The sequence below is a fragment of the Poecilia formosa genome, unplaced genomic scaffold (assembly GCF_000485575.1).
Source record: "Poecilia formosa unplaced genomic scaffold, Poecilia_formosa-5.1.2 Scaffold825, whole genome shotgun sequence".
Lineage (NCBI taxonomy): Eukaryota > Metazoa > Chordata > Actinopteri > Cyprinodontiformes > Poeciliidae > Poecilia > Poecilia formosa.
The window spans coordinates 1-27,753 of record NW_006800764.1 but is presented as its reverse complement, the minus strand read 5'-3'; the positions used below and the strand labels follow the sequence as shown (position 1 = coordinate 27,753).

Sequence of the window (27,753 nt, the reverse complement as noted above, 5' to 3'; positions counted from 1 at the left end):
GCCGTCCAGCCGCTGCTGCGTCCGGTTTGACCTGACCTCCGGCGGCGGGTCGGTTTGTTCGCTGAACCGATCCCCGCCGGGGTTTTGTGGTGTAGCCAGGCGTGCCGAGGATCTGAACGCAATTAAATGATCATTTCCCCGTCGATTGTTGCGCAACACGGATGACTTCATAATCAGGGCCCTGCTGCAACTCGTTTAGCCAAACAGGCGCTTTAATGTGAGGGAAAATAAATCTGATGCTCAGGTAATAAAAATCTACATTTGTTTTATTTGAACGCAATCTGACCTCATCCTGATTACATAAATTGATTCTCTTTATTGCTTTATATAATCAGACATTTCCCTGAAGACTTATTGATCCAAATCACTTTAAAAGACGACAATAAAACAGTTGAGATGTTAAAAACAATGCAAGTAGAAAAGAACTCACATTCTCTACTCTAGTAGAAATATTTGTATGAAAAAATACTGAAATAAAGGTAAAAGTTTAACTGTTTTACTGAAATGAAAGTAGAAAAGTACAAGTTTTGAAATGTACTTGAGTACAAGAAGTAAAAAGTAGTCTAAAGTATTTACCCTGGGGCTAAATGTTTTGTTCTGCTTAGTTGCTAAAGTATATTAAATATTATTGCTAACCAGCATGTGTTAGCACTAGTGCTAAGTACTTAGCAGCTGAACTACCCATTTAGTTTGGTTGCCAAGTATTTAGTTAATTGTTAGACGTGTGTTAGCAACATGTTGGTTGGAATATTTACCAACTAAATATTTGGTTGCTAATATTGGCTAAGAACCAGTAACTAAACACATTTAATTCCAAAATAAATGTCTTGCTTTCTTGCTAAATATTTAGTTTGTGAATTAAATATTTAGTTTAACGCATGAATGAAATGGTGAAAATATGACCATCCCTAACACTGTTCTTCAGGCTAAATAACAAAACATCACATTTTTTTTAATTTTGTAATCCATAATCAATCAGATTTTTGTACATTTGACCAACTGATCGCCGGCCGATCGATGACTTAACGTCACATCAGCCTGACAGACACGTTTCAGCGTCTCAATGCCGCAGCTGAATGTTCGCTCTGCAGCATTCCTGTAGCTCTTACAGGAGCCATCAGGTGAATAAATGATCTGAGTGACAGACAGACGTCAAGATAACACAAAAACTTCCTTTTCACGTCAAAAGAGAAAACATTCATGCTGACATTCTGAAGAAATGATCCTGAACACAACAAACCGCCCAGATCACCGATTGGACAGAGACCGGGAATCTGAGGAATGTGTGTGATGGCGTGCCAGAGGTGCAGGTTGGCGTTTCACGGCGTAACGTAGAAGTGCAACAAGATTTTATTAGAAATTCTACAAAAACTCATCTTTCACCATAAGACTTCCTGGAAAACAGTTTAATATTCGGGTAATTCAGAGCAGCGGAGATAAGCAGCCAGGCCATTAGTGTTTGGCAGTCAGGAGTTCTGGTGTTGCGCCAACTTGGACAGAAAGTGTTGGCCCGACACCTCCTGAACTACATAATGATTCCAGTTACTCAGAGCTGGTTGGATAATAAAAGGCAGGAGGATAAAACACCCCTGAGGACTACAGCCCCACGCAAAAGTATTTACACCGCCTGCAAGTTCCTGCATTTAAAAGCAGTAAAACCAGGAAAACTTAGCCAAGACTCTACATAATAAACAAAAGGAGTGAATAATCTGGAAAGTGTGGCATGCATCTCACCAAATCTATACGTAGAAGAAAATACAAATGAAAGTCTCAAAGGGTGGTATAAACTTTGTTTTCCAGGCACATGGAACCATTTTATAGCATAATTAAGTAATTATATTACCTTCAGTTTAAAAACAAGCTGAATATATTAATTATTATTTCAAAGAAAATTTACTTCCTACTTTAATGCCTTGAAATTGGGCGTCTGTCTCTTTAAAACCTTCTGCTCTTTCTGAAACTCCGCCTTCAGGAAGTCATCCCATCATCACTCCTGTACTAACCCATTCATTACATTTTTACTCGTTTAGCTCAGCAGTTCCACCAGGCGTTTGCTAATTGCTGCTGGCTAGTCTGAAGGAGCTGGTTGGGGAGGAGCTGCGCGTTGAAGGCGGGGCTTCGTCCAACAGGGCGTTTTTCACAGCTGAATGGTTGCCATGGAGATTAAAGGATTTCTCAAACATGCATGGAAGAATCAAAGGAACACTCCAGGTTTGTTAATGTTGAGGAAACGACATTAAAACATTAAGAAACGCTAAAAAGAAAAAAAAAAAAGAAAAAAAATTGACGTTACCTACTGCTGCCGGCTTCGTGTCCTTTCCTGCCGGTCAGACTGGATGGAGAACATCTGAGCTCAACACGTTTCAAACTTGTTGGTTTATCATAAACAGTGAAACGCACTGAAGTTTGTCTTTGTTCTGGCCGGCATGAAAATTTGCATTCGACCACAACTGAGCAGAAAATGTCAGGTTTATCTCCTGACATAAAACCTGCAGGCAGTATTGATTTCTTAATTTCTATGCTAATGTCTTCTAAAGTTTCCTCACTTATGCAAATTTTTGCAAACTTCTCAAAAACTCAAAACCTCAGCAAGCGATAAAAAGAGAGGGGCAGGCAAATGTGCTTTCAGAACGGTAGGAGATTGTAACTGAAAGCCCATCTCTGTCTGTTCTCCTCATGAGTATTCAGAATCTGACTCTCTTGTCTTTCCTGTGTTATTGTTAATAGGCGTCAACTCTGACAGAAAAAAAAAACTATTTAGAAATTTGGATTAGTCTTACAAATATTCCAGAAGAAAATGGACATTTGAGCTTGAAAAGTGGAAAATTTGGTAGAAAAAAGTCCCATTGAGATTAATCTCAAGAAAATTTCTTGCCCGTCAGACTGGATGGAGAACATCTGAGCTCTAGTTGAGCTCCTAAAGTTGAAAATTTCCTAAAATAAAATAATAAAAAAGATCATCATTGTTTTGAACAAGGAAATTTCTGAGCTCCAAAAGTGAAAAATTTGCTGGAAAACTTTGAAATTCTTAGATTAATCTCAAATATTTGAGTTTTTTCCTGCAAGTTTTCAACTTTTAAAGCTCAGAACCTTCCATGTTTTTCTAGAAAATTTCTGAGATTAAACCCACAATTTTTTTAATTTGAGAAAAAAATTCCTCCTTTTCATCTGCACTGGGTCTAAAACGCCGTCACAGGAAACCATCTTATTGTTACCACAGAAGCTAGCTTCACCCCAACTAGAAATATGCTGCAAGTAAATATAAAATACTGCAGAAGTATTTTGTTAAAGATGCTAAAGATGTAAATTACAAAGAGTTAACTCTGAAAATATCTCAGTTTGTACATTTCCTCATGGTGAATTGCCAAAGGAGAGCAGAAAACCAGCAAATCGTCTTTAAATTGTGGCCGTGCACCGTTACACTCGGCTCATTAAGCACAGATCTTTCCACTGGTTTGTCTATTGTCTCCAGTTTGTTTACATTCAGACAGCAGAGTGAGACAATGGATGGGAAGCATACCGCAACCCAGTGGGGGGTCAAAGTTCAGCCACAACTTACAGGAAAGTTACATTTCCTGTAACCCAGGAAATGTAACTTTTCATGAGCAGAGATGATGATGCAGACTTTCATTCCCCATGGCCAACATGTTGATATTTTTGACTGTTTAACTGTAAAATAGATTAAAAAATGTCAATACTAACCAGTTAATGTGCGTTTCAGTGAGTAAAGGAGATCGACATGACTGCATGTCTATTTTCAAGCCAACGACTTTCTGAAGTTTTCTTGATTTTCTTTGGCGTTCAGCCTCTTTTTGCAAACTTTCAGCCTAGTCTGTGCAGCCAAATATGAGAAAATACTAGGTCAGCTTAAAGACAAGAGAAATCAAGAGTAAAAAACTAAATAAAAAAATATCAATGTTCAGGAGAGCCAAAGCTGTAAGAGTCCAACTGAAAAGTTCTGGAGACTTTAAAAGAAAAACAATTGCACAGTCCAACAGTAGGGTTGCCTTCACTTCCAAAACTGTCACACATTTAATAATTAACCTTCTTTAAAAACATGCAACAATAGAATAAAAACATTTCATTTGCAACTGAAAAACTGCTGAAGTTGAATCTAATGTGAGAAAGTTGCCAGTTTGATTATTTTTTTGTGGAAATTTATTATGCAAAGAAAGAAAAAAAATAATCCAAGTGTTTATCAGTTTTAGTGGAAATGAATTTATTTCAAAAATAAAAACACAAATATTCAGGTTCTCAGGAGATTAAAGAGATTTGCATCAGACCAACTGAAAAATCTATGAACCGAACTGAATGCTCTGCGTTTCCATTGACCATTTAGATGCACAATTTGACATTTTGAATATAAATTTGCTGAATGGAAACACGGCAATTAAAATAAAAACTCTTTTTTATATAGAAAAAGGTTTTGACACCAGGTTGAGGTAGTTTTTGTTTTGACTGTTTCTAAAATTGGTTTATTTTGCAGAATTGCAATGGATAAACACCCCTTCCACACACACACACACACACACACACACACACACACACACACACACACACACACGAGCAACCTGATCAGCAACCGGATGTTACTCCTGGTGGAAACTACAAAGACGACGACAACAGGAAGTAGGAGGAGGATCGCGGCACTGCATGTTTTTTAATGACTTATCACATAAACAAAATTTTCACGCGTGATTTTAATTGAGTTCCTTATTTACAGGAAAAACAGCAACTGCAAAATTGTGGGGGTGGGGGGTTTCGATTAGCAAAATACAAAGATTTACGCTCATTTGTCGTGGAAACACAGCTAATGTGTGTATGTTTTGTTAATATCCTTATAACTGGATCTGATGAAGTCACACAGGTACAGTTACCTGTTGATATGTGGAAGGGTGTCACTTTCACAATATTTACCCTCACTTTTTTCTTCCACTTAATTTACATCGGCTTAATCACATCGCTGAAACTGCAAAACATTTCTGCTCTGAAAATGATTTAACTCTAATTTTCAGATACATTTTTCATTAGCTTCAAGCAAAAATAAAAAGAAAAGATACATGTAAATTCACAGAAAATAAACCCTTGAACAATATATTTACTTTATTTTTTCGAGGAAGCACCAGTATGACTGACCGCGTTCATCCATCGTGCAACAGTGTGAAGGTTAAAAACGCTCATCCTGATGTTAAAGCCTGTTATTCCCGCAGCCGCATGGAAGCTCTGCAGCTCAGACTCTGCAAAGCTCCAGAAATAATCCCTCCACAGAAACACATCTGCAACTTTAAATGACAAATAAAAATAAAAACCCAGGCGAACTCACCTTTGAGACGGTCATGTGTTGGTTTCTCCTGGAAGAGGACTCTGCTGGTGCTGCTGGACTTGGATCCGGATCCGGTGGCACTTTGCGGCGTCGTTAGATCATCGGTGGCAGCTGCATGGCGGCCGCTGGAAAAGTCACAATGTCCGGCTTCACCTTGTGAGACCCACAAGTCCGTCTGGAAAACGGAAAAAAAACTAAAAATCTGCAGAAACTGCAAGACAGGACGGTTCGGCGTCCTGACAGACTGCTGGAGCCCGGAGGGGAAGAGGAGGAGGAAGAGGAGGAGGATGATGCGACGACGGCAGGAGGAAGAGGAGGGAGGGGCGAGGGCATCAGGTGCAACTCCAGGAAATTAGGATTAGAAACAATAAAGCTGCTATAAATGGAATAAGGTCCATTCTGCAAGAAAAACAAACATATTTCATCTTAAAAATACGTCAAAAATGAATGAACTGATAAAAAAAGGTAATTATCAGGGAAAGTGGTGAATTATTTTGACTCCATTATTGAATTGGTGCCAGCTGAAACGGGTGTGTCGGCTTGATTACTGACTGATTTAAACAAAGGTCCAGGTGCGACCCTAAACTTTCTGGCTCCAGGGGCAATCCTAACCCTGCTGCCCCCCACCCCTACCCTCGTTCCTTCTTTTATTTTTTATTTTTGCATAACTTTGGTTTTGTTGATGCAAATAGCCTAGTTTTGCCAGGTTGTGCATTTTGGGATGAATTTATTTTTATTTTGTCCATTGCCCACCCTCTTTATGTGTTTTCAAACTAAATAGAACAGTCTATGTCCCTTTGATAAGATTATTTTATAGAACACTATGTTTTGCTGTTTTCCACAAAGTTTTGCATAAATTGAAATATGAGTGGGGAAATCCATTTTCTTGAATCATTAATTTTGTACAAAGGGTTATAAATAAACCTCAGTAAGTGTCAAAGCTATTTTTCCAATGGGTTAAAAAGTAAGAACAACTAAAACTGACTCAAAAGGAGTTGTATTTCAGAAAATTCATAACTTTTTGGTAAATTGTGATGAAGTCAATAGCAACATTTACCAAGAAAAAAATAACAATATATTGAACAATGATATTTTTATAACAATCCTTACAAGAGCTTTCATTTTAAGAAACCAGGTGGAACAATTTATTTAAATATGCTTTTGCATAATAAACAAATGATGATTAGAAACCATCCATCCATTGTCTTATGTTCCTCCAAAATCAGGTCGAAGGCGCAATAGGTCCAGGACTGTCAAAAATAGTTTAACACTCATAGCCCCCACAATCATTTTAAAATATTAGATGAGAAAAATATTTTTGCACAGTCAGTTTTACTTTTTTTTAAACTGTGCTTTTGTTACTTCCTGTTGGAGCTAGCTGTGCTGCAGTGCTAAAATGAGCTTATACACTTTAACAAGTGGAGATTTACTTCTTTGTCTTCTTTGACCTGCATCTCCTGAGGGCTAAGCCCCCCTTGTCCTTAAAACCTTGTGACGCCCCTGCCTGCCCCAGCAGTTAAGATCTATTTTTGGCCTAGATAAAGCCCTTAAATGAGGCTATACAGTTTATTCACACCAGTCCAGTTTAATCATTGTCTGTAAATTCCGGTTCATTTATGGAGGTGTGAATGTGCAAGTGGACTCTGCTCTTCCTACAAACCTTGGTCTCAGATTGGTTAAAGTGAACTCTGGTGCGGTTCGAATGCATAAGAGAACGACAAGCTGACCAGAGTGCTCCAAAAGCAGGAGGCGGCCTGAAACGCAGGGCATTCTGGGAAAATACAACCAAAACAAACGCACTAGCCGAGCACTAGAGAGAGAAATGACTTCTGCTCTTGTACCAAGGACAAAAGAGAAATCCTACAATCGCTAAACTCGGACTCTACTCCGTTTTAATTTACATTTTGTGAAGGAGGAAGATGCGCTGTGTCTTCTTTTTATGTTGTTTCCTTGAGCAGTTCTTGGTGCAGCGCCACCACAGGCGGGGAGGGCACCGTGTGAAAGTGAACCGCAGCAGCTGAAAACATAAATATTGCAACTTCGATCCCCAATCAAACCGACCGCACCGGACAGTCAACAGAAAACAGTGATTGTTGCAAAGTTTACAACTTACACCTGCATGCGGCTGATCGATCCATTGTTTTGGATCTTAAATTAATCAGACTGTGATTAGATTCCGTATGAGTGGATATGGATGTTTATTTTATTCAGTGTGTTGTGAACTGGTTCTGTTTTAATGAATGGGATCTGGATCTTTCACGTGATGAAATGCTGACGTGTGCAGAACAGAGCGGAGACGTGTCGAGTCACATTATTTGCATGGATAATATTGTACCTTCCAGCTGGTTCACCTTTTAATCACAGACATCTGAATGGTCGGAGACGCTCACGTGACGATGACGTAATGTAGAACCAGGATGTTTGAATCTTAACTGTAGGTGGAACCAGTTTATCATTAGCGTTGTTTTGAACGTTCATATTAATGTGAACAACATATGAAGTCATGTAGGATGTTTGTCAGGATATTTGACGCCCCCTTCTGACCAAATAACGCAATTACAGAAGAATTCATCTAAAAAGAGAGAATGCTGATTACTCGCATTTTAATTAAAAATATTTTCAATTTAAAGGGCATTCTGTTGCAGAGTTTTTAATATTGACATAAAAACATTAATTTCTGATTTAGTAAAGTGTTAATTAGGGGGAAAAGTACTTTTAGGAGTATTTTTACTACTCTGTACTTTTTACTTTAACTTGAGTAATTTTATTATAAAGTATCTCTACTCTTACTTGAGTAAAATGTCTATTTTCTGCCCACTGAATGAAAAACAAACGTGTTGTAACCAAACTTTCAGCAGACTCAGACACACACCTGCAGTTTTTTATTAAAGTTTCATAAGTTTTTATTGAAAGAAACTGATTTGGAAAAAAATTGTCTAATTTTGTTCTTTTTTGTTACCTATATGAATTACTGTCATGTTGGTCCTTAACATGCCAAAATTTCCACTTAACTTTATATGTTGGTCTGTTTGATTATGTAATTTATAAATATCAAATAATTGATCATTTAGTCAGTTACTCAGTACTTGAGTAGACTTCACCAAATGCATTTTTACTTCTGACTGCCGTTAAAGTGGCTTTAATTGTGTTTCTTATTTAATGTAAATTATGTTTATTGACAAAGTTTTGAGGATGTTTGTAATGGAAGTGCAGCTAATAAAGGATATTTCTATTCTAATTTCCTGTAAAGCAATCTGACTGAAAGGTGCCTTGTAAATAAATTTACCTTCCCAGAAAAGTCAGCGAAAAACAAACACAAAATGTCTTGGGTTGTAGATTTAGTAAAATTTAATTTATCTACAAATATTTTTTCCATACGGCATACAGATAGATTATTAATTCTTTTCAATGTGGCTCTTAAATTGATAAGTTACACAGTATCATACAGAAGCTGGATGCCAGAACTGCACAAAAAGTTGAAAAAATACGTCTTATTTTCTGTGGTCTTTACATGTTTTTCAGTGTTTTGCAGCATATCGTAGAGCGGTTTAGCCGTCGAGGTGAAATGGAGGAAATCCAGGTGAAGTGTGCTACTTTCCAAACTCCTCCACAGCCGATTTCCCACTTCAAACGATGTTAAAATCAACCTAGACTCTGTGTTTGTGATTAGAAAACGTAGAACAGCAGAATAAAATAAAATGCCGACGGGGAAACACTGTGGGATGAACGCGCTGACGAGCTTAAACCTCAGAAGAACCTCAGCTTGAACACAGAAACGTCCAGAAACTCAACACACGGGGAAACGAAGACAACATGGCAGCCGGGAGGAGAAACCGGATCGGCGAGCGCGAAGCCGGTCCTCCGGTTCTCAGGCAGGAAGTCTCTTCTTCTTCTCTCTGTAGTGTTTCCTCTCTAATCCTCGTCTTCGTCATCTTCGTCAGAGGTCTGGTCCCGCAGGTCGTCTTCATCTTCCACCTGTAAGGGAAGGGCCACAGTCTAACTAGAGCAAACAGACAGAACAGAGCCGGGTCAGACGGCGACCTCTGACCCCTGGGAGGTCGTGACAGAGATTCATGTTTCTGGTTAAAGACGCTGATGGAGAAACTTCTCAGAAGATTAAAACAAGGAAGGATGTAAAGAAGGGAGGGAAGAAACAAAGAAAGGAAGGAATCAAAGGGAAGTGAGGAGGGAACTAACAAAACTAGGAAAGAAATAACAAAAAGGAAAGAAAGAAGAGAAAAACCCAGAAAATATGTAAAGAATGGAGGATGGAAGAACAGAAAGGAAGGAAAGGAGGAGAAAGGAATCAAGGAAGGGAAGGAAGGAAAGAAAATAGGAAGGGAGGGAGGAAGGAGGGAAGTAAAGGTTTGACCTTGTTTGACCTCCAGTAAAGTTTTTTGACCTTGTTTGACCTCCAGTGAATGTTTCCGTACCGTCTCTCCCAGGTCTTTGAGTCTCTGCTTGAGGCTGTGGATCTTCTGGTCCTGGTCCGCCAGCAGCATCAGCAGGTCGTCCTGCTCCTTCTTGGACTCCTGGACCTCCGTCTGCAGCTTGGCCTTCTCCGTCTGCAAGATGGCCGCCGTGCTGGTGGCCGCCGCCAGCTGCTGCTCCAGTCCTGATCGACTCTCCTGAATAAGCACCGAGGAGGAGAAAGAGAGAGACGGTAGGAGAGACGCGGCGGCGGCTGATTCACACGGAGAGAAAGACAAAGGTCCGATCATCACACCTTCAGCTGCTCCATCTCCGCCGTCTGAGCCGCCAGTCGGTTCTCCAGTTCTGCCTTGGCTGCATCTGAGGAGCCGTCACTAGGGGGCGCTGTGTCAGAGGGCTGGAAGAAGACACCAGAAATTAAACATCTGGGATTAACACTCCAACAGCAAAAGTATTTTTGTCTAGTTTTTAGTGCAAATAATCTTATTATATTTTAAATAAGATCAAACTGATTTAAAAGTAACTTTTTAGCAAGAAATAAGAGCTTAATTTGAGTCAGTAATACTTGAATGTCAATTAAAAAGTAATAGTTCTACTAGCAAACCTTTTACGTATAACATTACGTACTACAAAATAAAATTTTTTTATCACAATCCCCTCTTTTGATTTTAAGAAAGTATGTAATATTTTCTTTTATTCCCACAGTTCTCATGTTTTCCAGTTCCTTTCATCTTTTTCTCAGACTTTTCCATTTCTTTCTTGCTACGTAACTCAGAAAATGAATTTTCTGGAAATAAATTCAGAAAATGGATTTTCTGAATTTGACCAGCAGCCAATAAGAAAATGAGAATCAGAAATAATTATTTTAACTTGTATAAAAAAATACTGAACAACAAAAAACAAAAATTATGACAAAAAATGTAAGATGGCAAAAATGAAAAACATTGAATCCCATAAACTTCACTTTCAGCTTTCTGGGGCCCCATCGTCTTATTTCGAGCGTATTAAGATGTTTGCACTAGAACCCAGACAGAAATACTTGGTAAGATTTGGTGTTTTTGCGTCCTGAACGTCACGTCGTTATAATTTTTGATGACCTTTACCCCTGCTTCCGCTCTCCTCAGCAGCTCCTGCCTCTCGGCCTTCAGGAGGCCGATTTCTGCCAAATGGGTCTGAACCTGGTTCTTTAATGCCTCCAGTTCCTGCAACAGACAAAACTCAGGTTCATTTTAAAACATCACTCAAAAGAAACATCATAAGTTCAAAATGGTCAAAGATTATATATTGTAATTTGTTTTTTTATTATCAAATTAGACATACAATCAAAGGTAGATTTATATTTCCAAAAGGACAATCAAATTTTCTGTAGATGGAATAATTTACTGAAAAATGTATTAGAGATGCATCAGAAGAATGAATTTAAGAAAGTATTTAGAAAAAACAACTACGAGGCCTGGAACGATGATAAATTGTTCCAGTGATTATTGGGGAAAAACGATAATATTGTTATCGTGATTTTAAAGGAATATGTTGATAATGGCATAATTGCCTGTCACAGACTTATAAACTTAAATTTTGTAAAGAACATTTAAACACCGGAAATGGAAAATATTTTAAATATCCAAAATAAAATCATAAATAAAATGCAGTATGAAGTCAGTCTAAAAAAAATTTCACTTCAGAAAATATCAAATTCAATTCCAAAATACTTTATTGATCCTAAAAGGAAATTAAATGAACTCAGTAATTCAAAATTATTCACTTTCATTCGTCATGTTAATTTCTGATGTTATTGATTAATTGCTTAACAACGATACTGAATCATTCTTATTAATCTAATATTGTGTTTTTCCCGTATAATTGTTGCTTAACATATGGAAGTAAATGTCCTTTCGTGGGTTTTCAAGCAGCATCATTCGTTTGTTTTGAACTTTATTTTTATTTTGAACGTATGTGATCGATCTGTGTTAGATATTTTTAGTTGTTTTTGCTGAATGTTTCAACCAGAAGACAATCAAATGCAGGGACCTGTAACTAGTAGGGATGAAATAAATGAAGTTCATAAGAGCTTCTTTTACTTCCTGAGATTAAGGTTTTCCTTCTAGAACAGGGGAGCCCAAAGTCGGTCCTCGAGGGCCGGCATCCTGGATGTTTTAGTTCTCTCCTTAGTGGTTGTAACAACCTCCTCAGCAAGTCAGTGTTCCTCTTAGGCCTCTAATGAGCCATCATTTGATCCAGGTGCATTAAACCAGGGAGAGAACTAAAACATGCAGGATGCCGCCCCCCAAGGACCGACTTTGGACTCCCTTGTTCTAAAGTAAAGCTGAAGTTTGTGAAGAGGTGAAAGTTGAGGTCATGAATCCCACCTGGAGAAGCTCAGTGTTGTCTGATCCTGCTGGACACTCAGCTGCTTTTGCTGCCGACTTCTGTATTAAAAACACACACACAAAAAAAAAACATTTAAAAATCATGTTAACTCCATGATTTTTACATCATGGATTTAAAAATCATGACTTAAATCCTGATTTAAATCAGGATTTAAGTCATATGTGCAAATATTAGTCATATTTGCACACAAATATGACTAATATGATGCAAATGTAAATATTTTTCTTTTTAATACACATCCAGGTTGGGAAATTATGTAAATCCTATTTTAAACTAATTAATGTTGCCTAGTTGCTGCCACAGCTTTAAAAGGATCCATGATTAGTTTTAACATTAGAATTTGAGTAAAAAATTATTTTAAAAAAACAGTGCGGTAAAAAATACTTAAGGCCTTTTAGTTTTTATAAAGAAAAAATAGTCATTTTGTTTACGCTGAAATTCATTCTGTATAGATGACGTATGCTAGGCGCTACGGCGCTAGCTCTGTCCAGTCAGAGCAGTCATTTCTGATCGCCGAGTTTCGTTCAGACCGAAATGAAGGAAAAGCAGAAATGAAATAGAAATTGAGGTGGCCCAAACAGAAAAAGGGGAGACTCAGATGGAAAATCCAGCATGTGTGCAGCTGCTGCTTGGAAATGGCAATCCAAGAGTTTGAAGCTCTAGTTTCTAACTCAAACTGTTTACAACAGGGCATTATAAAGACTCAAAGAATGCTTCAATATCACTTAGACATCCACTCATTACCTTCCAATTTAGTTTGATTTTGTGTTAGCTCGCGCTAATGGCCTTAGCTAATGGCGTTAGCTCCTGCTAACATCGACAGCCACTGCTAAAGGTGTCAGATCCTCACAATGACATCAGCTACTGTTGATGGTGTAATGAAATAACACAAATAGAAGATGCAAAATGAAAAATTTAAGGTCCTTAGAACAGCTGAGCAGCGCCATGCTACTGACCAGGCTGTCGATTAGTGCATCTTTCTCGCTGAGCTGCGTCTGCAGGAGCGTCTGTTGCCTCCGGAGCTCCTCCAGCTCCTCCCTGAGCTGAGAAAGCTCCTCCGTCTGCAGCCCGTTCAACTGAGTGTCCCCCTGGCTAGACTGACTCTGGTTTTCCTTACCTGAACACAAAGACCAAAAACTGTCAGACAAATTATGTTCCTTCAGATGAAAAATATGATTTTATGTTCAGGAGCATGAATTAAGCTTATTAAATTTGATTCTGACTAAAATCAGGTAGAGACAGACCATGATCCTCCTCATTTAGACACCAACAGACGGACCCACCTAGCTTGAGTTTCAGGATGTTGTACTGGTCTTTGTGCTGCTGAATCTGAGACTGCTGCTGACTGACTGTAGCCTGCAGCTGTTCGGTCTGAGTCGTCATCGATGAAACTTTCTCCTTCAGCTCCTGAATCTGAGCGTCCTGATCATCAAATACAAAGAGACTCAACATGCTGGCAAAGAAAAAACACCTGAGGCAAAAACAATAAATCTTACCAAGTAATTTTCATATAGTTTCTAGTGAAAATATCTTAGTACAAATAAATAAGACAAAATTAACTTATAAGTAACTTTTCAGCAAGATATAGATCCCTGGCAGCAAAAATAAAAAAAGGCGTCCGAAACACCAGCTCTGACAGATCATCAGTAGAGCAGGAGCTTAGATGAGCTAATCTACTGCTGTGGTAGATTAGCCAATAGCAGCAAGTAGCTAATCTAACACAGCATCACTTATTATTAACCGCAAAATAAACACCAAGCCTAAAAACATGAAACTGTAACGGACCAAATGTTCTGTTCTTTGTGTGGGAAATGTCTGGATCTTGATGTATATAGTGCCGTGGTTGTCAGTTGCTATGGCAACGAGTCTGTGTGTAGCGTAGCTGACACAGAGTGTGACAAAAAAAAGAATACCAGCGGTTTTGAGTTGTTCAACGGTTTTTCTGCGTTATTTTTCCCTTTGTGTGGCGCACTGCACAAAATTAATATTTACATCTCCAAGTTTCATTTTAAAAGGATTGTTCCCCTGCAGCAGCACAATGGCCAAAGAATCGTCTGTTTCTGGATGTAAACAACAACATGCAAAGGGCCTACAGGAGCTTGAGGTCAATAATTACTTGATATTGATGAAGCTCTAGTTCCCTGGATGATTATTTCACTTACAGCAAAACATTTTTCCCAAAAGTGAAAATGCCAATGGAATAAGTACTTTCAAGTACTTATTCCGCATTATTTTTTTCTCAATAGTACAGAATTATTGACTTAAACAAACCTCCTATTTCTAACTTAGTTTTGTCTTATTTAAAGTGTGCTGAGAAACTAGATCACAATTACTTGGTAAGATTTTGTATTTTTGCAGTGATTTGTTTATAGTTTTCAGGAGTTACCTGTTCTCTGATCAACTCTTTGTACTGAGTTACAATGTTATCATGTTGCTCCAATGTCTTCTTCACCTCCTCTTCCTTCTTCTCCTCCTCACTGGACTTGTGGACAGCTTTGGTTATCAGACCTGTGTGCAGCAGAAAGAGAATCTGCATCTCTTCTGTCTGGTTGAATAAAAACCTTCCAGAAGGGCCGGTCTGCAGTGAGGACGGACCTTCCAGCTCTTTGAGCAGCCTGGTGAACTCGTGGTCGAACAGCATCTGTTCCGGAGACGGGAAAATGGGCTGCGGCTTCAGCGCCGCCCGCGAATACAGCTCATGTTTGGTGATGAAACCGAGCTTCTCCACAAAGTTTTCCTTCCCGATGCGCTTCTCGATCAGCTGCTTTAGCTTCTCCCTGAATGAGAAAATGAAAACTCTGAGCAGGTTGTTTTAAAGGAACACTCCACTGCAACAAAACAAAAAATCTTACCAGGTTATTTTTGGGACAAATTTGCTAACCAGTAACTTTCTGGACTGTCGATAGCCGATAATAGACATGGAAAAGGTAACATTTGCATTCGGTCCTTCTGAGAAGACAGCTTATCGTGTTCGTTCTCTGACACAGGGACACTTACTTGGTGTAGTTTTCCAGTGAGTTGTCGTTATAGTAGATGCAGATCCCGAGCAGGAGAGCGCACAGACCCTGGACGAGCCGTTCGTCTTCTCCCAGATTCTCTGAGATTTGAGCCGTCAGCTGCAGCAGCCCCAACGTCAAGGACCAACCCTCAGGATGAGCACTGCCGCAGGTTAACGGGGACATTTCAAACAAATTAAACTTATTCTTGCATAACTTTGGATAATTTTGGAGGCATTTTCTGTTTGCTTTTATTTTTTAAGTAATTAGAGTAACAAATAAAGCTTTGACATCTTTTATGCAGCCAGGTCTCCGCTATCATAATTTATTTTTTTGTAGAAATTAATGCTGCAAATAATTATTTTATTAAGTATTCTAACCATTAATTAGATAAAAAAACTGGCATATTCTGCAGTTTTTTTATTTTATTACATATTTATACAATATTAGAAATGTATTAAAAGATCCAAATGAATTAAATTCCTATTTAAATACAAAAAACATTTTACTGCCTAAAATGCAACAGCATAGCATTCCTTTAAGCTTGATGATTTGTAGCAAAGGATTCAAACTTCTAACATCAGCAAGTGAAAAGTTCAGTCATTTCTGCTCGACTTAACATTAATACAGTTAAGGAAGTGTAGGAAGAATCTGGTGATTAATTTTGGATTAACAGATTAATAAGTGGATAGAAAAGGTGCTTAACAGGAGATTCTTTAAAGTTTTGGGTTTTTTTACAGAAATTGAACCAGGTGAAGCTAAAACTGCCACATGAAAAGTTCTGATGAGTTTTTTTTACATCTTAAATGTAAAATGTGTACATATTTTTGTCTAATTTTGGCTTAATTACTGCTCTGAATACGTTTTCTTTCAGCAAATGGCCTTTTTAGAGTCTGGGTTACTAAATTAGTTAACGGTTATTTCAATAACTGATTCATCACGATTAATCAGATTGTTTCATTCCTACTTGGAATAACAGATACATTTTTCCTAGTTCAGAAGCTCTGCATGTACAGTACCATTCATCCCTGTTACTTTACAATGCCTATAAAAAGTCCAAAACAACCTGTGCAGGACGAACCCAACATGCCACAGACTGAGCAGCAGATCCGAGTGAAAAGCAGCAAAGGCGTTTGAAATGAAGGATACGAAGGGAACATTTTCCTGGTTGTGCAGGAAGTGTGTGACAGCGATGGGACAGTTGCTGATCCACGTGCAGAGCAGCATGAGAAGGCCCACCCTGGTCTGTACTTTGCTGCCCTGCAGAAAGAGAGGAAGAGGAAGCAAACGTTTACAAACATCAGCGAGCTGCCGAAGAACAATCCCACCATTTTGTTCTAAAAACACTTCTTCGTAAGGAAATGTGATCAAATTGAAGGCTTTCAAGTAACAGGAGGATATATTTCTTAAAAAATGGACAGAGTAGCAAAATAAACCCCAAAAACAAGAAAAAAGTATAAAATAATAATTAAAAAAATAATAATCCAATTTATTATCCTGACATAAAGGAGGTAAAAAACAATGTGAACAATGTTTTTTTGTTTATTTTTTCAGTTTCCAGGATTGGGTTAATGTATCAAAGCAATGCTTCAAAAGGCATCCACTGTTAATATGGTTATAATTAGTTAAAGCAGGTTAGCATGCAGGCCTGCAGGGTAAGACTCATTTAAAAAGGATCACAAATTCAAAATTTTATTGTTTTGCAAATTAAAGCTGAATGTTTAATTTGTAGCAAAACATGCAAAATAAAATCAACTAAATATGCTTTTCAGAAAGGAATCAATTCAATCCTATTAAAATCTGTTTTTTCCCCAAGTAGTAGTATATTTTAAGCAGAAAAGAAGCTGTAGTGAAAAAGGTGCCGTGATGTAAAAATAAAAAATGTTGTATAAGCTGCATCCTGATGCATTAAAAATGCTCAGCATGCCTTACGACGAGAAGAAACATGTTTCCTGCTGTGAAAACGATGGTAGACAAGCGTAATTAACGACAATCTGAGCAACGGAAGAGCAGAGGGGAAAATAAAACTTATCTGCTTTAAGTAATACAACAACTTTGAAAAGTCACCTTCTCAGCTTTAGTCTCCAAATGTGACGAAATGCAAAAAATGAGGAAACAGAAAAATGAAACAAGAATCAAAAAAGCAAACTATGACGTGTTCCAAGTTTAAAGGCCAAAAACAAAAACTCGAATCAGTTTATTTCATGTGGACGATCAGAATTAACTTTTATTTTAATCAAAATAGCAGCAAAATATAGATTTTTTTTTTTAATTTCCAGAATCTAAGTTATGCAAATCTGACCAAAATCTGATTTTTTCACGGCAGTTTGAACGACCCCATGCTGATCTTTTCACCACAAAAAATAAAAAATAAATAAACAGATTTGTGCCACTTCCATAGTGGTATTAATTCTGATATGTGTCCAGCCATTTTCAACGCATCTGCAGTCAGAACGGTCATATCACAGCTAGTCTGACTTTTTGAACCATTGTGTTTCTCAGAAAGAAATCAGTTGGTTTTAACCAAAAATGCACCAGAGAGACAAAGGAACACAGTTTATGTGAAAGTGAGACCTCTTGTTTATACACCAGCTTTGTTTGGTTACCTGCTGAACTATTTCAAGTAAAGTCAACACCATAAAAATTTACATACGTTACCCTGCCTTATTAATGTACACTACCTTCTGTAAGTGCTAGTTTTTAAATTGAAAAAAAAAAAACAATTTGGAAAAGTTATTTTTCTAACTGAATTTGTTATTTTTGAATGATGTTATTAATTTTTCATTTTAACCTTTAAAATATCAGAATCTGTACATAACTTTGTATTTTGGTTCTTTTGATTGACATTTTAAATATTAAATCAGTTTTATTTCAGCTTCGTTTGCTAACATGTGACCTCATCATCCAACATGTCTACTGAGGCGACAGCGAAGGCGTTAGACAAATACGATGAGTTCCCAGGACGGTAATACTGCAGACTAAAAAGAACGTCATTTGTCAGGCAGATGATTAAAACAGACTTTGCAGATTTAGTGTGTTGTGAAGGTTTAGCATTTATACATATGCATTTGTTTGTATCTTCTGGTCAGTGAATGCACCAGTGTATAAAAGGTCTTAATTTGCATAACAGTCATAATCAAGTTAATGAAGAGAAGTGCTTTTTCCCACAAAGGTTCTGTTGGACCCTACTGGAATTTAAAAAGTAACTTGTGAAAAAAAGACTTGCATAATTAAGAACAATAACAGCAAAAGCTCCTAACTTGAAGAGGACAAGACCCCAGATTAGCCACAGCACAAACTTCCTCAGAGCTGGTAGCACAGAGACAACTGACATGATGCCGACTCCGCCCCCATGAGAAAGTAAAGCAAACCCCTAACAAACAGTGTTGTAATAGCAGAGGTAGTGGAACTTAATGTGGTACCAAAGACATGCTTTGAGTAATTTTTGCCTTATCAGCCAACACTGAGTCAAAGATGAAGGCCCAGAAAATAAATAAAAAAAGAAGTCATATATCAGGCCTATAAAGTTTTTATCGAGAAACAACAGAGAAATCAACGATAAAGCCGAAGAGGAAACATGATGAGGGACATAACGCCTCACTGGATGAGAGTGTGAACGCATTTTACACGTAGAAAACGGGTGAGTAATAATTTAATGAAACCGGCTTGTGAAAATCTGCCATCAGGAAAATGCACAAAAAATAAACAGTAGCATAGAACGGTGCTCAAATGTAAATACTGCAGTTACTGCAGCACGTTTACATGCTGCCATAGAGCCAACATTGAAATCTACACACATAAAATCAAGCATGACTACCTTCGCTTAATAATCTTTGATTTGACTATCAATAAGTGTCGCTAAGACAAAAAAATTGGATGTTTACTGCCAGTTACCTTCATTCAGATGAACATGTGGTAGCTGCTGTTGATCACAGCTTCATTCAACTGGACATGAGGTCGGCTGAAGGAATTGATCCATTTCTTGCGTTACTCCAGACTCTGTTTGGGTTTTTGAAACCTAAGAAATGGCAATCCACCCTCTAATTGGCCATGATTTCCTATTATTTTCCTCAAATTGTCTCTGACTTCAGCGTGTTTGCTATGATAAGCATTAGTAATGTTGTTGAAGGTCAGCTCCTTCAGATAAGCGGTGCGTCTACTTCCAGGCAAATTGGGACCGTCAATTGGTCAGCTGATGAAAACCGCCCTGGAATGATTGATGGAGGATTGCGCTTCGTCCACATGAGGGCGAAGTCGGCGTCATGTCAATTCAGCTGTTAGGACGACAACAACCAGCAGCAGCAGTAGTTTCTGTTGCTCTCCTGTCTACCTCTCTTGATTTCTGTGCGTTTCTGTGGTCAGTCAATGCAACCAAAACGTCTGTGTTACACTAACGAGGCTTTACATTAGGGGCAAAGCAGGGCGCTAAAAGGTTAAAGGGAAGCAAGTTTCACCAACATGTGGGAACCCAGAGACCCCTACTATTCAGACCAAGCCAAAAACGACCACCCAAAGACTCAAAAACACACACATACACACTGCAGAGGCACTTTACTCACCCGCCGGACGATCTTATCTCCCTGAAAAACCACAACTTCATTGAGCTTCGCATTTCAGAGTTACAGCTACGCTACCCAGAAGCACCCAGCCTGAAAGAGGCGAAGGCAGGAGGCGTTCTCTACCTGAGACAGGATGTTGGTGCACTGCTGCAGCAGTGAGACTGGTGGCTTGCCCAGGCTGGTGGCGAGCTGCACCCTGAGCAGCTGCTCCTTCTGGGTCAGGTTGTCCTGCAGCGTGTGAGCTAAAGCCACGGCCGCACACCAGTTAGACAGAGAGTCCGCCGAGAACAGGCCGCCGCACAGCAGCTGGCCGGCTGAGATGGAGTTAGCTGCAGGAAACAAAGAGGAAGAATGAGTAAGGGTGTGTTCACACCAGCCCTGTTTGGTCCACTTTAATCAAACTCCAGTCCGTTTGTCTTGGAAGTCTGGTTCAGATCGGGAGGTGTGAATCCCCAATCGACCAAAAACATCAACTCTGGTTAGCCTAGAAACCCTCTATCCCAGTTCGGCAGAAGTGGACTCTGGTGGTTTGAATGCATATGTGAACGCAAGTGGACCGGAGGCTGCTTCAAAAACAGGAAATGGACTGCAGCGCAGGGAATTCTGGGTAGATACAACCAAAACAAACTCCAGCAAGAGAAGTGGCTCTTTGGTCTTTTACCAAAGAATTGATGATTTTAATGACGGCATTTGACAAAATGTAATGCATGTTACTGGTTTTTCTCAATTGTTGACTATGTGATGTTTTTATGATGTAAAGTACTTTGAACTAGGGATGCGCCAATTCATCGGCCAGCTGATTTCCTTCATTTTGGGAGATCGGTGATGGGCTGATACTTGCATGTGGAGCCGATCTTCTCCACCGATCGTATCTACCTCAGCAAAAGTCTAACAATCAACCACTGTCCTAGGTCGAACCACGAAGGATGTGAACAGGAAACGTACCGTCGATGGTGGAGGGCAGCAGGGTTGCGACAATCTCCCCCTGACCTTTCTGGTTCTTGAAAAGGAAGCACTGGAAGCAGTAGAGGACGGCGCAGCGCAGCACGAACGGCTGCCTCTCGTTCACCATGGACATCAGCAGAACCACGATGGCCGGCCTGAAACACAAACATCCCAACACATCCCTGAAGGAAAACCAGTCAGAAGCGGGTGGAAGCTTCAAAACATGGCGGCTGCGTTTACCTCGGAGGGTTCGACGGGGCGTTGACAGAAGCAAAGTAGTCCTGGTTGACCTGTGACCCCCTGATGACCTCGGAAACTGTGTTTATTGTCTGGGAGGAAAAACAGCCGAATCAGAACTTGGAAACGTTTTGGAACGTCTTCACATTTCAGTCATGTTATTAATGGAAAATTCAAGGTATTTTATTGGGATTTGATGCAAAGGACCAACTTGGATCTGAAAAGTGTGGCAAGCATGTGCATTCACACCCTAGAATAAACAGAACTAGTTATAGCTGCAACGTTGCACATCTAAAGACACAAAATATCTCAAAGCACAGTTAAGGCTGTCGCAATTAATCAATTAATCGCATATTAAATTAAAATTCTGATTATTTCTTGAAGAGTAATTTTGTTTTTTAATTTTATTTATGGTTTTGGTTTTAAGGAGGTTTTTTCCCCCATTTAAGTTATCATTTTTGTTTTTCTGTATTTTGAATATTTAAAATATCTTCCAGCTCCAGTCGTAAGTGTTCTTTACAATATGAAAGTTTACTGGTCTTTGAGAGGGTATACTTACATTAACATGCCATTACCAACAAATTGCTAGAAAATGGTCTCAAAACATAATTTATCACCATCCATCTGTCCCTCAAGGATTTTGCAACTATTTTTGTGATTTTTCTACAATCAAAAACACTGATTTTGTTGTGCCACTTTAGAAATATTTTAAATCGGTTACTAAAGTAATTTTTCATGGCAGGCCTTGTCACAACATGGTAAATGTCACATAGTTTTGCCAGGTGGGGTTATGAATGTGTAATCTGAGAGTCCTGTTGGGATTATTACCTCTGTGAGGATGTCAGCAGGGACACCGGTCGCCATGAGGATGGTACACAGCTGCTGCAACAGGCCACACTGATACATGCACTTCTGACAGCTGGCTGTGGCTCCAGGTGAGTTCACAGGTGACACCATCACTCGCACCAGCTGGGATAATGTTAAAAAAATTTTTTATAATAAACAGTCATATGTGCTGCTAAATCTAATCTGGTTGCTAATTTAGATTGAAAGCAACAGTTTGTGCGCTACCTGCAGCATGAGGTGGAGGTTTGTGACTTTCTGTGCTGACCAGCCGGAGTTATCGTCCCCGACTTCGAACCACGGCTTCATCCTCTGGATGTAGGAGCCCTCCTTGAAGAAGTTCTGGTTGGAGCTGTTGTTCTTCAGCAGGTTCAGAAGCAACAGCAAACAATCCTCAACCACGATGCCTGGACACAGAGACGACAACGGATCAGGAAATGAAGAGGAGCCAAGATGTCTGGCTTCAAGTCGTTTTATCAACAGTTTCTGGGCTTTCTGAGGAAAATTCAAAGTTCCTGTTTGACATTTGGCCCCTCATTTCCAGCTGTACAATTAGCATGAATCAACTTGGTGAGATTTTAAAGATTTAACTAAACAAATTGTGCCCAAAAATACAATTTAAATGGGTTCTGTGCTAAATTGTTTGGTGTGTTGACAACACTGGCAAATCCTTGATTTTTTTAAAGCTAAATGACCAGAGTTTTTTTTTTTTGTTTTACTCTGGTACTTTTTACAAAAAACATTTACTTTTTTACAAAAAACATCCACATCAGATGCTGGTTTGAATGTGTGCAAAAAGCAAGACCATTTTAAAATATAAAACTGATGCTCATTGTGCCTTTCAATACTTTATTTTTGTAAACTATCTTGGTGAAAAAAGCCAAATTCTTATGCTCAAGACTGATCTACAAAAGCAAACAAAAGGATAACATCCAAGGTATAAAATAAGCCTAGGTGCATGATTTTTATTATTATTATAATTCAAAGATCCCTCTCCTAAATGTTTGAGACGTTACTGGTGAAAGAACAAGTCACAATGAAACATTCATTTTTGCCTATATGTACTTATGCCTACCAATGATGTATTTCTACTGAAAATATGTCATTATATGGAACAACAACCAACTTTAACCGTTCAGTAGTCTTTTCACCTCCATCACTGCTGCCTTCTTCTGTGATGATATCCAGCAGACGTTCGAAGGCGTTCTCAAACGCCACGATCTTCTGAATGGCTGCGTTGCCTTTGGTCAGCTGCTGAAGCAGCAATAAGCCCTAACGGAGAGCAAACAGCATTTAGCAGCTGTCACAGATCCGTTCAGACATCTACTTTCTGAAGAACTTCACAAATACACTCACATCATTACGAATTACTTCCCTCGAGTCCGCCAAAAGGTCCATTAACCTGGAAACACCTATGGAAGGAAATAAATGTATTTCTCAATCAAATATGAATAAATAAACAGCTTTCAAGTAAAGCTGGAACAATTAAAAGGATTAATCGTGATGAATGGATTATTGAAATAATCGTCAACTAATTTAGCAATCTATGACAGGAGTAAACAAACCCAAAATCAGCAATTTGGTGAAAAACAGATCTGGAGCAGTAATTAATCCAAATCTCATTTAAGGTAAAAACATCTGTGTCCGCAAACATGTTTTAGCAAAACATCCTCAAGTGGAATAGTTTTAGCTTCACGCACTTCCTATTTACTAAAGGAATGGTATTCCATTTTCGGTATTAAAATGTTTGTTTTCTTATTTAAAAAGAAATTGAATTATTAATTTGCATCTTTTAATGCACTTCTATTACTGTATAAAACAGGCTTATGTGGTTAAATAAAAAAATCTGTAGTATGTGCCATTTTTGAACCCGATTAATCGCCAGACCAATCCATCAAACGGCAAAAATAATTGATTAATCGCCATAATCAAGGTGAAATAAGGAGGAATTTGTTAACATAAGAGTGACTCCTAAAGGCCTGGGAGTGAAAACATGAAGCGTTGGAGGAAACTCACCCATCGGGCTGACGAGAATGATCCCCTGCACCTGGACACCCTGGTTCTTTAGGAGAGCAGTAAGCAGCTTTACGCCGGGCCAGCGCACATGGAAGTCAAACTCCTTTAAAACAAAAAACAATAAAACCAGTGCACTGAAGTGCAGACAGCTCTGCAGCTCAGACATGGCTGGCGTGTTGCTACTGCAGTACCTCTAGCATGGTGAGGAGCAGGGTTATATGCTCTGGGTCCTGGATGAATGTCTCTGTGAATTGGGTCCCAAGGTCGTCGGCCTGCTTCTGAGCGTTTTCATCTGGCAAAAGGAAATTCCCCGTCTCAGATAAGATTTTATTTAAATACTCCAAGAGGAAGCACACTTTCTGGAAGCTCCCATCTTTAAGGAATATGGTGGTAGTTTATAAAAAGCAGCTCGGTTTCATGATGGAAATGGATCGTAAAAAAAGGTTTCTTCCACAGTTATGAACAACGATATCAGTTCTGATCTGTGCTGATCAGTCATAAACTGTGTGGCTGAGCCAAGACGATACGGGACGAGATTCACACTCCACTGGACTACCAACTTTACATGGTTCAGTATTCATGGACTTTTTCAAAGGACTGTAATTAAGTTATTCATGGATTTTTTTCAGACAAGTAGAGCGTCCCTGAAAAAATGTAGTTTGGGAGGTTAAAATATTTAAGTGCAATGCTACTTCACATGCTACTGGCTGGTGTTTAGAAAGCAGCCAATCAAGGAGTGCCATTCATTTTCCTTGGTACTGATTCGCTGAACTATAGGAAGACTAGATATTACCTTCTACACAGCGTGGCTAAGAAGGTTTCCCTTCTGCATATTGGGATATATTTGGTTGATATATTTGGAATGTGGACAGATAAATATTTAGTTTCTGTTCCTGTAAATCCACAGATTTTAATAACTTAAAAAACAAAACATATTTAGAACTGAGATGATCTGAAAAAGTAAATACTTGACAAAGCAGTGAATAAATAAAAGATTAACTACAGAAAAATATAAGCATTTACTGCAAAAAACAAAGAAAGACTGAGAACTTTGAGGAAAGATTCAGCAGAGAGCACTGTGGGGTTAGCAAAGCGTTGGTGTTGCAACTCAAACACCTTCCTGGATTTTAGGGAACCTGGTTACATGTTTAGTAATTTATCAACAGCAAAGGTGCATTTATTTCAGTAATGAACAAACATAACATGGTTTCCTGTGACAGAGAGGGAAGGATGAGAAGGAGGAAATGCTTTTAATTTATGCCACAGCTGACAGATTCTCATGAAGGCATGCCATAAAAACACATCTGAGTAATTCAAATGTTTTTTAGGATGCTCAAAGTGTAAAAAATCCCAACAAAAATAATAATGAACTTCCTTCCACATCCAAAACAAAAGGATCATGGATAACTGGCAGGAGTTGGTGGTTAAAAGTGTTTGCATCATGCACAGTAAAATATTTTTACCTTCTGATTCATCTGTAGGGTTAACACATGAAAGAGAAGAGAGAGACAAGAGTCTTTACATGACGCAGTCACGGTCCATATATGGAGGAGAGGATGCAGACTGAATGTGGTCCAACTCAACACTTTTACACATGCAAACATAAAACTGAATCTGCAGCTGCCAAACACTGAGGAGGAACAATATTCTGACTAGGTTTTGCTTAATAGTGAAACTTTGCAGCAATTTCTGCCTCGTGTGATGAGATGAAACCAGTAGTACCTTGTTCTTCCTCCTCATCGTTACTGATTACATTGTAGAGTGTGTCCAAAGCATATCCCAGGATTTCTGAGTCAGATCTGTTGAATTTAAAAGAGCAACATTGTTTACTAAACGCATTTCATTTCTAAATTGTGAAACCAAGCAAATATAAACAATTGCTGCAACACACTGCACTAAAACTCTAGAAGCAGGCTCTCTGTAGGTCAACATTTAACCTACAAAGAGCCTGTAGGTAAAATCATTGTTTGGTCAGTAGAAGATTTTTTTTTTTTACTAAATAAAGTTGAAAATGGGAAAAGAAGAGCAAAAAGGAAGCCTATCTGGGGCAGCTACTATCCAGTGGTTTGCTACAATCAGCATGTGAATGACTGAATGTAGCGAGAAGCACTTTGGAGGCCTGAGGACTTGATAAAACGCTATACAAGTGCAGGCCATTTGACAATCATTCTCCACATTAAAATTAATTCAAATGAATACAAATTGAGACTGCTTGGTTTTATGTGAACAACCTTAAAAGTGGCAGCTTCGATCAAACACTTATTTCCTCCCTCCTGCAAAATCTGTTATTTTTGCAATGCACAGTAATATTGCAGAACCTTTGCATACCTGTCGGTTTGCAGAATGTTTATCAAGTGATCCATTGCCTGTGTGCCAACTTCCATACGATATTTCTGCAAAAAGGTCAAAATTTCAGTTTCTGGAAACAGTACTCCACCGTACCTTTCAGAAAGATAACCACCTCTTTTTTTATTTTTACCTTTGAGAGAGACTTAAGCGCTCGGACGGCATCTCTGCGATCTTCTAGTAGTGTTGAAGAGGCGACCCGGTCACACAGTTTCTGAATCTGATCACAGGGAGAAAAAAACAACTAATGATTTGTGAAATAAATTAATTTCTTCTACAACAGTATCGGTGTTATATTTAAATAACTTTTGGTGGCAGTTGATAAAGTATGGGTGTATTTTCTTACTGTAAGCCTTAAGATGAGAGAAGTTGGGTGTTGATGTTTTAAACAAAAACATCAACAGTTTCTGTTGAAAAACCTGCTTAGTTTAAGTTAACCTATTTATGTTTAACTACTTCAAGAAATACACTCTTATTTCATTATATTTACTATTTTTAAGTATTGTTTATAGATTTAGATTGCTAGCTCCAACCTCTGTTTTTATAACTATTTATTATTTGACTAAATTCTGTTTAGAATTTATGCCCTTTCTCATATGAGAAGCGCTCTGTAAATAAAATCTGATAATTACATGATAATTATGGTAGTCAGCAAACAATTATTGGTTTTGAAATCAAAAGCACATGTAGCGCAAAAAGCTTCAGTACTTTGAACAGACTATGGCAGCAACACACATCAATACTTTGCTGTAGACCTGCAGGGAAGTATCTGCTGATTGTGTTTTTAGGTTTACAAAGCGGAATTACCAGTTGATCCATCTCTAGATCTGATCAAAGTTCTTAGTAACGTTTTTCTGCTGGTGATACAGTTTGTGATTCAAACGAATTTTGGATGAAGAATTAGAAATTAAACACTGGTGATATAAAACTTCTTTTGGCCATTTTCTTCGACACAACTTTTAACTGTTTGAGGTCAGTTAGCAGGTAAATTTCACGCATCAACAGCTAACTGACAGATTTGCTACTTTTGCTATGTAGCATGGCTAGCTTTCTGATTCAGAAAGGTCTGCCTCTCATAAGTAATTTGAATGATATAAAGAAAAAAATAGAGATTAACATTAAAAGACAAGTGTATGTTAGTGTGCATACATTATTGAGCAATGTGTTTTTACTTTAGGTGAAATGTATGAGCCACAGACCGAACAAGCAGCTAATTGATTAGCATTCCTACCGTCTCCGCTCCTGACGGTTGCGGCCCGGCAGTCTGCCCTCCCATCACTCCCCTGAAGAAATTCATCCTGAATATTAAATATCCAATGCTTCTGAGTGTTTAAAGGAAGAACCTTGTGCCTCAGTTACAAGAAAGTGTTTATAAAAACGAGAAATGAAGGGCTTTGATCGAATTTCTTTCACTGACCGAGCCCCGGAACACAAATGAGGCCAGTGCGCATGCGCGCAGACGTGGCGATACGTGGCCGATCAGCAGCTGAAGGAGCTGATTATTTAAAGGGCCAGTACACTCATCGATTTTTAAAATGCTATTCCAACCTGGTTTGGTATATAAAATATATTGCAGTCTTTAGACTTTTTAGACTTTTTCTTTTGACTTTTATGCTCTGAAATAAATATTTTTAAACCAACTCCCATTCATTTATAATATGATCAAAGA

General features: G+C 38.5%; 2 protein-coding genes across 6 annotated transcripts in view; both read right to left on the bottom strand.

Moving 5' to 3' along the window:
- coro2aa (coronin 2Aa) overlaps positions 1 to 5,829 on the bottom strand; it is a 39,500-nt gene extending 33,671 nt beyond the window's left edge. Inside the window, exon 1 of the mRNA XM_007543442.2 lies at positions 5,324 to 5,829. Coding sequence (XP_007543504.1) covers positions 5,324 to 5,338 — 15 coding nt within the window. The 5' untranslated portion in view covers positions 5,339 to 5,829. The remainder of the gene's footprint in view (positions 1 to 5,323) is intronic.
- Positions 5,830 to 8,648: 2,819 nt separating this feature from the next.
- LOC103131733 (general vesicular transport factor p115-like) lies at positions 8,649 to 27,524 on the bottom strand. Of its 5 annotated transcripts, none has more exons than XM_007543437.2 (26): positions 27,316 to 27,524; positions 26,218 to 26,304; positions 26,067 to 26,131; positions 25,461 to 25,537; positions 25,202 to 25,213; positions 23,930 to 24,030; positions 23,739 to 23,841; positions 23,079 to 23,134; positions 22,874 to 22,994; positions 21,951 to 22,129; positions 21,708 to 21,848; positions 20,883 to 20,971; positions 20,643 to 20,797; positions 19,821 to 20,026; positions 19,698 to 19,718; positions 16,288 to 16,398; positions 15,140 to 15,258; positions 14,738 to 14,919; positions 14,529 to 14,650; positions 13,426 to 13,564; positions 13,099 to 13,259; positions 12,121 to 12,180; positions 10,858 to 10,956; positions 10,050 to 10,151; positions 9,757 to 9,951; positions 8,649 to 9,298 (listed from the first exon to the last, which is right to left on the bottom strand). In XM_007543437.2, the coding sequence occupies exons 1-26, from the start codon at positions 27,379 to 27,381 to the stop codon at positions 9,236 to 9,238; spliced, it is 2,832 nt and encodes a 943-aa protein (XP_007543499.1). In that variant the 5' UTR covers positions 27,382 to 27,524; the 3' UTR covers positions 8,649 to 9,235. The 5 variants fall into 5 exon arrangements, with proteins under 5 accessions (XP_007543499.1, XP_016522354.1, XP_007543500.1 ...); XM_016666868.1 differs by lacking the exon at positions 19,698 to 19,718 and adding an exon at positions 17,206 to 17,220; XM_007543438.2 differs by lacking the exon at positions 25,202 to 25,213.
- Positions 27,525 to 27,753: the final 229 nt, after the last annotated feature.